This window comes from Pyxicephalus adspersus, chromosome 4 (genome assembly GCF_032062135.1).
Source record: "Pyxicephalus adspersus chromosome 4, UCB_Pads_2.0, whole genome shotgun sequence".
Classification (NCBI taxonomy): Eukaryota; Metazoa; Chordata; class Amphibia; order Anura; family Pyxicephalidae; genus Pyxicephalus; species Pyxicephalus adspersus.
In genome coordinates, this window is record NC_092861.1 from 24,411,118 (window position 1) to 24,422,055 (window position 10,938).

Consider the following 10,938-nt stretch of genomic DNA (forward strand, 5'->3'; position numbering starts at 1 on the left):
ATGAAGTCCAATGAGAGGCTGAGTAGGCGGGGCACTTTCGTTATGGAGGTATAGGATGTTTGTGTGACCGGGCTCAGGTACCGAAAAGTTCGGGGTGTCATATTGGTGTTGTGGTATTATATTGTATGTGTGTAATGCTTGTATCTCACCATGGCAGAGGATGGATATTGTATCTTAGTGTGAGTTGATTAGGTTAGCTAGACATAAATACTATAATCAGTTCAGGTCATGTTAGTGACATTAGGCCTCACATTACCCCAAAGTTGTTTCCATGGTTACACCTTAGCTGTAGGATTGCAGTCTGTCATAACATACAATCCAGGCCTGTCCCCAAATCTGTATTAAACATTTATTTCTCCTTCTGCCTTTTTCCCAAGGCAATGTCTCCTGTATAAAAAAGAAAAAAACTTCTCTCAGGACATGAGGACAAGGCCTATCTTCATTCGGGACTTACTGGACTGGGACTTTTACTAAAAGTTCCATTTATGCCGCCCTGGACACTGGGCCTGATATAATAAAGCTCTCCATGGCTGGAGAGGATACATGTTCATCAGTGAAGCTGGGTGATCTAGCAAACCTGGAATGGATCTTGTCCAGGATTGAAACATGTTGCTAACAAATATCAAATCACTTTTAAGAAATCCATTCCAGGTTTGCTGGATCACCCAGGTTCACTGATGAAAGTGTATTCTCTCCAGCCTTGGAGAGCTTAAATAAATCAGGGCCAGTGACCCAAAGCATTGTAATCATAATAGGATAAATGAGACTTTTTACTATGATAAATAATCCTTTAATATAGGGGTGTATCTGGAAGTCTTTTCAATTTGCAGATGTGGATGTAACGCCTAATAGGTAAGTGCGGAGAGCCCTCAATAATCGGGGGAAGTTAAAGTGGAACTTTCCATTCTCTCCTTTTTTTTCTGGGTTCTTCCTCACATCACCCTTACTTGCACTTTACAGGTATGAGATCGGGTCATGTGTCTTCCTGCACATGTAAAGCAAAAATCTCACTGCGCATGCGTGAGTTCTTTACTTTTTCTTTACATTATAGGAAAGCCCCTGATGACGCATGCCCAATATTGGCATATGCAGAATACGCCTAGGTTATGTGACGTATGTCAGAAGTCAAGTTTCTCCTTCAGTTTTTAATGACGCAGTGGTAAAGATAGAAAAAAAATAAAAAAAAACATTTTAATATAAAAGCCACCTTTTTGTATAATGTTAAAATGTGATGATAGGTCTACTTTAAAGAGAAAGTAAACCCAAAGACGACCCAAAAGAAATCCACTCACCCCACCCGCAGAGTATTCAATCGGTCCGGAAGTCCGTGTCATCCCAGCATCCGTCTACGGGCCTGCGAGCTAGGCACCACCATATTCTCTCAGTTCTTCCGGGTTCTTCTTCATACACCGGAGGCAGGATCGGGTGACGTAGCTAGAAAACAAATCCCTGTGCATGCATGAGATCGGCAATTTCTCTTTTGGTGAAATGGCTCCTACGCTCCAGATGCTCAGGCATGCGCAAAAAGGAGCAGCCAAGAGCCTCCCGGGATGCGTGACGTAGGTATCCTGGAAGGCTCTGCGCTCCCATTCATTCTCGATCGCCTAGGCCAGAGGTCAGCAATATTTTTTGGCCACTAGGCCATTTATGGGGTGGGCTGGAGCACACTAGGCCAGACTCTCACAGAGTCCCACCCTAATGGCTCCGCCCCAACTAGGAACGCCCCCTGAAGGGAAATCCCTCTCCTCCGTATGCATTGCATTGCAAGGTTATTAATGTTCTGACCAATGGTTGCTCTTTTTTTCTACTCTACAGGATGGGCTGTGACGATTAGCAGTGATTGGGCTGCTTCCCCAAAGTGCGATAGATGGGAGATGTTTAAGCTATCTCGCTGTGTCCTGTTTTCTGCTCATTTTCTATCTGCTCGTTTTACATCCACTGGAGGTGTACAGGGGTTAACGGTTGCAATGTTTTATGCCGTGCGAAGAGGACGAAGGCCAGGAGTATACAACACATGGTAAGACCTGGAATATGTGTCCATACCAAAAGTACTATGGTTTATACACACGTCAGATGATTGTCCCCTGAGACTTTTTCTTGTGCTCAACTCAGGTGAAAATGTGATGTGTGTACAGCAGTCTCTTGACATTTTTTATCAATCCTACAATCGACTACTTTTTACTTCTTCATAGAAAAAAATGGTGTCATGTTTATAGCACTTGTTTAACTGTCACTGGATATGAAAAATAATTTCCAGCAACAGTGATCTGATGTCTGTACAGGGCTTAAAGAGGAAGTAAACTCAAAAGTGCCCAAAACAAAAAAGAAACACACTTACCTTCAATCCCGCAGAGCAGTTGATCGGTCCGAAGATTTCTTCCGATGGGTCCCGCGTCGTCTCGGTATCCTTTTTCGGGCCAGTGCCCCAGGCGCCGCCATATTCTCCTCTTCTACCGGGTTCTTCTTCCTACATTACCAGACGCAGGCACAAGATCGGGTGACATAATTTGGGGAAAAAAAACTTGCCGATCTCACTGTACATGCTGGGTTTGGTGCTTTTATGGCAGAACTAATCCCACAAAATGGGATAGTAACTCCCGTGCAGGCAAGTGGGAAATCATTCATACCCAATGCATGGGGGAAGCCAGGATTGCTTGAGCAGCTCGGTTTTTTTGATGGTTACCCAGGGCGATTCTCAGCTGTGCATTTCTGCAGTAATAATCAGCATTGTATGAATTTTTACAAGTGAAACGCCACTTTAAGTATCATAAATTTTAGTGTCATTGTGTTTCACATTTAGACATGATAACCGAGTAAGTTCCTTCAAATTGCACATTGTTGGCATTTATGAAAGAATCAAAATCAAGTTACCTCCAGGTAGCAGCAACATTTATCCTTGTTACATGATTTCTTCTATCTGCAGTTTGGTTGCCATAGGTTCCATGAGTTTGCATGTTGTTTTTGGTCCAGGTAGCCTTTGACAGCTTCATTGCTGCATTTCCTGTTATCTGATATAAGTAGCTGAATGTTTCTGGGCTCATGTCTGTAAAAGTTGGAATGACTAGATGTATTTTTTGACTTTTTATGTCCTTTTTCATCTCAGGGATGAATGCAAGCAACAAGTTGATCGCTTTGCTGCTGCCAGGTACAAGAAGTTTGCCTCAGAGGAAGAGGCCTGGAAGTTTGTCAGGGAAAATGATGGAGTCCCCTCAAAAAGTACAGAAGGTTAGTTAAGAAAGAAATTGTAAGTCATGGAAGTTTGACAAATGTTATACTAAATGCTGTTCAAGTTTTACAGCCGTGTTAGTTTGGGTTTAGCTAATTGATGGCTGTAGACCTCATAGATTGGAAGATTTGTGTATATCTAAATGTTATTCTATCTTCTACATGGTTTTAAAGCTGCTAATACCTAATGCCTCACCAAAGAATCTTTCCATTTTACAATTTATTTTAAAAACATTTATTTACCACATAGCGTGTGCATTTATTGTATTTATGTATCTTTACCTGTAAAAAACCTAATGGTGCAGCTACAGATTAAGGATTTATAGGAAGGCGAGGGCTGGTGTTCCTGTGCCAGAACAGACTGTAATTAGACATTTACAGAAAAGGAGGGAAATCAGCTCTTCTGAACTGGTCAAATGCCTTAGCAAGTTAAAAAAATTGCTGAAATCCAAAACTGTTATCACCCAAATATTCTGTAGTAAATTTTATTCTATTTCAGGTAGCTGTGGCATTCAGAGTCCTTCTACAAGCAACGAAAAGCGGTACCATGTAAATCCTGCATTCCGTGCCAAGAGGCCACTTCAGCCATCAAGCTCTGCTGCTAAGGACGTGCCTTCACCTAAACGTACCAAACTGATTGATATTAGTGCCTTACCACCTTTGCCAGGACGGTCATTCACTCATATGGGTATATTCAATTAATTGTTTTCTATTTCTAGCTATATTCACAGGAAATTACCCCTTACATCCTGTTTCACAACTATTCTGCTTCCATACCGTGCACAATAAAGTCTTTCAGCAAGGCCACATAATGGCTATCACACATAAATCTGAATATCTCTCCACTGTAATTCAATATTACACAAACACATATTGGTTAGATTTCCACATATTATGTCAAGGGTGTCTATAAATTCAACAATGAACTTCTCTTGTTTCGTTACTTTTGATTTGTTAAATTTAAAATTTGTTTTATAATCCTGCTAGAAATGTTGGCATTCTACCTTATCCCGTGCTCTCTGCCAATGTTACACTCCAAATAAATAAGGTGGGCCTGATTTATTAAAGCTCTCGGAGACTGGAGAAAAGTAGTCCATCATTGGAGAACCAGGATCTAGCAAATCTGGAATAGATTCGGTCCAGGACTGAAAACATTTGTCGACTAATAGCAAATTATTTTTAAGAAATCCTTTCCAAGTTTGCTGGACCACCAAGGTTTTCCCATGACAGTCAGTAATCTTCCCCAGTCTTGGCAAGCTTTAATAAATCAGGTCATTTGTTTTACAGCTCTCCCTGGGTAATCTGGAACACCTCCATATTACCCAGGGAGAGGCAGAGGTTTCTGTAGTCCTGTCTTAAGATGACAACACAACTTCACCTTTAATACAGTATAGTGAGTGAGTGTTCTCCCCCTACTACAAGTGTGTTACTGATATAATTACCAGGTGACAAAAAAGGAAGAGATTAAAAAGTAAACAAATCCTGTGTCAGATGGACAGATGAGCTGAAATATATCAAATGTTTGTAATTCAGTTTAGATGCTTTTGTTATCTTTGGCGCTCCTAAGCATTGTCTAAAACTTCAGCATAATATAGCGATCAGCCCACCCAATCTGTGTATCAGGTTAATCATTGGTCCGAAATGATTACAGATGTCTCTTCGCTACCCTGGGGGGTCTGTTTCTACTATAGATAGGTGGGCCTGATAAATTCACACCAATGGCCTGCAGATTTCATAAATAGGATCAAATATTCATGTGGTTGGGGTTTCCAGCACCGTACCAAAAAAGTAAATGCTGCATTTTAAAAGCAATACATGGCAGGCTTCAGCTTTACAACCCGTGATATTTTAATACAGAATACATGTGGAAAATATAGACACTGCTTTATGATGAATCCTCAGCAGAGAGCAGGTATAAATTATAATATGTGAATTTCAATTTTCATTACAAATAAAGGTAAAAAAAAACTGACAAATCAAGTAATCAGAAAAAATTCAAATGGTCATACTTATACAGTTGTATCCTAATTGTAGTTCCTTTTCATGGCATTATAAAACCTTTATCTAAAAAAATTGTTCCCCTGATGTCTGCATTGTCCTGTAAACATTCTGGAAGAACTGTAATAGAGTTACAAAACACAAAAAGGCTCATGTGTGACTCAAGAATGATATAATTGGATGGATGAAATTATTGCTTTATGTGAATTTTATTTACAGAAGATGCCACCGTAGTGTACACCGATGGTTGCTGTTCACAAAATGGAAGAAAGAAAGCACGAGCTGGAATTGGGGTTTATTGGGGACCAGACCACCCCATGTAAGTGATTTAGCAATTGTTGCTTAACCATGAATATTCTAGAAGAAAAGCAGTTCTGGTTTATTATTTTTTTTTTTAATAATATATTTTTGAATAATAAGTCAGGTACATGTCTTTATGCATTATAAATACCACCGAGAGACAGAGACCCCACTTATCAGGGCTTTATAATAATCAGACATTTCACTAGAACATTACATTGAATTGTTTTTGTGGTAGATGTTGTATTATACCGTGTTATGTACTAAAATACTGCATCTGGCAGTGAGCCCCTGCTCATTTGGCCTTCAACACTTTCCTAGAGTGTCAGATAGTATTGCATGGTGGTTCATTTCTTCCACTTCATTACAGCTGAGTTCTCTAAGGGCTCGATTTATAAAAATAGGAATCTGATATTCCCTTTAACATCCCCTAGTGGGAATCCATTACTGTCATTGAAACTCATTCACCTGGAAGATTCCCATGAGGGAATGTTTAAGGAAAAAGTCAGTCCCTGATTTATAAATAGAACCATAAGTGTTGGGAGAATAAACCAAATGAAATTAGGATGATACCATATTTATACAGCTAATATGTATAAAGTGTGGTAATACGTAATAAATACAATATGTTCAGAAGCTTACAACAAAGGCATTAATAGAAATGCCTCTAGATGTACATGTTCATTGTTATCCCTGCCAGCCTTTAATGACGAATCTGTTTTTAGGTTTTGAAGTTTACTGTAGTGTAATATTTTTACTCCCTTCTTTTTGTGTTGGTAATAACTTTGGTTTGTCATGGTCTGTTTTTTCTTAAATGAAAACGAAATGTTTGGAAGAAAAACTTAATACAAGACTCTGTAGTCTGTGCACAAATAAATTCCTCTTCTTAAAAATAAATGTTATTCACTTATTGCTACTTTATATTATCTCTATTTGTTGCATCCAAAATTATTTAAATCAATATGCCCTGTATACCAGTGTGCCAGAACATTGCTACTCAATGTGTGTTTCTTTGTTAAATAGGAATGTGTCAGAAAAACTTGAAGGAAGACAGACAAATCAGCGAGCAGAAATTCAGGTAGATTTTTTTGTAGTAAAATGGTGTGTTTAAAATTTTTCTGTACTGATTTCCATGGAAGATGCCCTTATTGCTGTCTGCTGTTACGTATACCAAGAATTAAGTTTCTCCACTGCCTATAAACTGAATGTCAATAAAAAGGAACACCCGCTTTATATTCAGAATACCAGCAGTTCTAGACAGAAGGCTCAGTAGTCCCCTAAATACTGTTTATGGTACTGCATGAAACCAGATCTACTTTTTAGCCTCTTTTTTGCCTAAAACATATGACCCTTACTTATTTACTAACATTTTTCCTGAAAAAGGTTTAGTTAAATTCGCTAGTTAGTAAACCTGCTTATATATTTTTTATATATTATTTTTTTAGAGGGTAGGATGAACAGGGGTGGAAGGATGTATTTTATTTTTCTCTGCTACCTGTAGATTAGGGTACCATTGTCCATTGTTCTAAGGGTAGGTCTATCTACCTCTTCCTACACTTACATCTGTAACAGGTATCAGCCAAGATGAGGCAGCTACTTGTCACTGACAGCTCTAATCTGATCTACTGTATGTAATTAATTGTAAACCAATCAAAGTGATCCTGTTCATGTGATACAGGCTGGAGGCCCTATTTCTCATATATATTGATGTATATATTGTCAGACTATAATAAATACATATTGTATGTTGGGTGAGTGTGAGTAAACTTAATGGTCAGAATTTGTATAGTTACTTTATTATTATTATTATTATTATTTATTATTATTGTTATAACACAGTATTTATATAGTGCCAACATATTACGCAGCGCTTTGCAAGGTCCATAGTGAAGTTATTAGCTGTCCCTCACAATCTAATGTCCCTGCATCTGTCATGTGTCTTTAATTAAGTCTAAGGCCAATTTTGGGGGAAAGCCAATTAAACTGAACTGCATGTTTTTGGAAAACCACTTTACTGGACACATGATGATGATGCTGCTGCTGAATGCGGTTTGGGCATCTAGGTCTTTTAATGACTCTTAGTCCTTAAAGGATTAGATGTACCTTCTTTTTTTGTTTTTTATTTTATTAAGCTGTAACATAAACTACTATTTAAAAGCATATTAAAAATATTGAAACTGACATATTACTTGCTCCAAAAGGCCTAAAGCCCTGTCTGAACTATTTGGAATAAGTATAATTTTTTCTTGTAGGCAGCGTGCAAAGCCATAGAACAAGCCAAAAGCCAGAATATTACAAAGCTTGTGCTGTACACAGACAGCATGTTTACAATAAACGGTAAGATCCACAGGAGATTAGTTCTGTTCCAATGTTCTGACTTGTTATGCCCTTTTTGCAGGCAGTCCATATATTTCCTCTATGTCTGTTTTATTTTAGGGATCACTAAATGGGTACATACATGGAAAAAGAATGGCTGGAGGCTAAGCACTGGAAAAAATGTCATAAACCGAGAAGATTTTGAAAAACTGGACAAGCTAGTTAGAGGGATCGATATCAAATGGGTCAGTATTACATGTACACAGGCTCTGATTCTAAAGTAAGGGACAATTTAGTCGCTACACAGGTACAAATCTTGGCTTTTGACAGAAGTGTCTTGTTTTGCATGGATATGTGAATAGCAGGGTGTAATAGGTGGCTTTTAGAGCATTTACTATACTTATATACAAAACATAATTCTACCAATATACGAAAATATCAGAATTCTTTATGAGAGATTAGAAAGTTGTAAGGAAAACTTTTTATTGTTGTCTTTGTTCTGTTTGTCTTTTTATTGGGACAGAAAGTGATGGAGAATACCTCCAAAGAGGACAGAGACAAAACTATTTTTAATAGAGCAAGAAAAGGTTACAACCTTTATTAGGCATTTATTGTCTTTAACCTCAAGTCCCAGTGACTCCGTTGCTTTTATACCTTAAGCACTGGTAGCAATAAATGCCAGACAGGTGTTCAATTGCCTCTCTTTGCCTTTAAAAAGGAACTAATACATTTTAATATGTAACTGTATCATATCCGCCTTTAGTACCCACCTGGACTACAGCCCTATAATTAGGAAAGGGTAAGCACTAGGGGATGCTCAAGTCTTTTTAGGGAGCAGAGTCATAGGTCCCTTATTGTCGTTTTTTGCACTATAATTGTTCAGTCAGTAGGCTGGGTTATTTTGTGCAGATTAAGACGTGCAGCTATTGCAGTGGGTGGTATGGATCTGGCTGTATTGTCTGGCAGGAAGGATGCATTGATTACATAACTTGCTGTTGTTGCCTTAGAGCCCTTTACGGCCAGGTCATGATCACTACCCTAACTAAAGATTAGTTTTCCCTTTGTATTTTGTACCTATATTGAGACACAAGTCTGGAAGATTTAAAAGCTTAGATTTCAGATTGACTTTGCTCTTTTCGTCTGCAATAGAACAACCCTTTCTGTAATGGCTAATTTTTTTTTTATTTTTTTCAGTAAATTAGCTTGCTGATAGGCCATTAGTTATACAAAATACGAACATCTGTTCTGTATTTTTTTTCTTTTAATAAGTTGTTGCTGTCGGTTATACTTTCTAGCCCATGATGTTTTTAGCACTGGATTTCTGTCCTAGATCATGACCCAAATCTTTTCATCTCTTTGGAATACTCAGATATTTAAATAATTCAATCTTGCCTTGCAGATTCACATCCCAGGACACGCTGGCTTTGGAGGAAATGAAGAAGCTGATAAACTTGCTAGAGAAGGAGCTCAGAAATCTGAAACAGATTCTTTTTAGTATGTATAGTTCTCTTTAATATAGGCTTTAAATTTAGCTAAACCCCAAATGTAATATTTTGCAGTTTACCAGTCATTAGAAGTGGTGGCTGTGGTTATTCACAGGATTGCCAGGTGAAAAAAAAGGAGAAAGAAAGAAAAAGAAAGCAACCGCCATATTTATAGACCAGTGAGCTGCAATATTTTACATTTTGTATTTGGATAATCTTCAAGTGGCCTTTGTTTATAAGACCAAAAAAAAATTGAAATTATTTAAGAGTTTTTTTTTTTTTTTCTTTTTTTACAGACATCCTGAAAGAGTCCATCTGCAATCCTCTCTTCCATTGTTGTAATTGTTCCAGGAAGACCTGATTGGTTTATTACAGTTCTTATTGTTTTATTAAATGAATGCTGAAGGTTGATGTTACTTTTATTTTGTTTTATAAACAGAAACCTGAGGCTGCTATGACTGACTGCCTGAAAAAAAAACATTTGTCTGGCATCCTTTGCTTCCATTACTGACTATAAATCCCCTGACCTTGAGTAAGCACTTATATATGGAATTCCAACTTCACTTGCTGCATACTTATTTTAGGTCTGGGACAGAGACAGTGTTAAAGCCAGATCCAGACAAGTAATATAACTTCCCAGTCCATAGTGGCAGCCTGCATATTTTTTTTTTTTTTTTTGCAGTCATGTACTGATTGTATATAATGCTGCTCATGTTGAGAAGTGCTTTGTTACTTCAGAGTCTGCTGAAAAGCTCTTTATTTTGGCTGTTTGAGGTCTATTTAATAAACGTTTGTAAATGGAGAATTAAACACAAAGATGTATTGTTCTGTTATTGCAGCTTATACATGGACAGTTGTCTCAAGGATACAAGAGCTTTTCATTGCCCTATGGTTGGGTTGTGGCCAGACATCCAGATCACCACAATCAATGTGTAAAACGCATCCATTTAGCAAATATTCTCTAATAGTACAATAAAGCTTGTGAAGAAGCCAAAACATTTCATTTTTTTAATGTGGCCAAGTTATTGGGTTTCCTGGACTGGCAGAAAGCGCGGCTCTATCAGCATTACTGCTCCCCTTAGTTAGAGTTGAAGTCCTCACCTAAACAATTTCTATACCAGAAAGTACAACACATTTTCTTCATTCTATCTGCCACAATATTATTGCCTCATTATCTCCTCCTCCTTTGTCATTTGTATCTTTCTGCCGTTTACCCTTGTTATTGCACAGTGTAATATGTTGGTGCTTTATAAATACCATTTATTAATAATCCCTATTTAGTGTACAGCTCTGCGTAATATGTTGGCGCTATATAAATCCTGTTTAATAATAATCATAATATATATTATCAGAAATGGAAATTAGGGAGCTGAAGAGTACCTCCCCTCCAACCATTTTCACCTCTAGGTGCCATGATTACCATTAGCAGTACCTGACATTCAGTGCTCTCCACTTCCTCCTCATTGCACCCACCTTCTAATCGCACGTCACTTCCTTCTTGCCTATCACTAGGTTGGAGTTGGAGAAAAGAAGTGGTAGAAGCTCATAGGCCGCCGTTGAAGACATCCCTCTGAAAACTCTAGTTACAGAACATGCATGCAGTCGTTCATTAGCA

General features: G+C 38.0%; 1 protein-coding gene across 2 annotated transcripts; it reads left to right on the top strand.

Moving 5' to 3' along the window:
• RNASEH1 (ribonuclease H1) lies at positions 1–10,139 on the top strand. 2 transcript variants are annotated; one of them, XM_072407567.1, is made up of 10 exons: positions 1–77; positions 1,816–2,017; positions 3,104–3,225; positions 3,725–3,913; positions 5,443–5,542; positions 6,547–6,601; positions 7,776–7,860; positions 7,960–8,084; positions 9,239–9,333; positions 9,620–10,139. In XM_072407567.1, coding segments are annotated over exons 2-10 (915 nt in total). In that variant the 5' UTR covers positions 1–77; positions 1,816–1,874; the 3' UTR covers positions 9,621–10,139. The 2 variants fall into 2 exon arrangements, with proteins under 2 accessions (XP_072263668.1, XP_072263669.1); XM_072407568.1 differs by having other exon boundaries at positions 16–48.
• The last annotated feature ends 799 nt before the right edge of the window (positions 10,140–10,938 follow it).

What these genes read in the sequence shown, in the direction of transcription:
- RNASEH1 (XM_072407567.1), top strand. Translation starts at nt 1,875, where the DNA reads ATGTTTAAGCTATCTCGCTGTGTCCTGTTTTCTGCTCATTTTCTATCT. An exon ending in CCAGGAGTATACAACACATG is followed by an intron (nt 2,018 to 3,103) that starts GTAAGACCTGGA and finishes TTTTCATCTCAG; the next exon opens with GGATGAATGCAAGCAACAAG. An exon ending in ACGGTCATTCACTCATATGG is followed by an intron (nt 3,914 to 5,442) that starts GTATATTCAATT and finishes TTTTATTTACAG; the next exon opens with AAGATGCCACCGTAGTGTAC.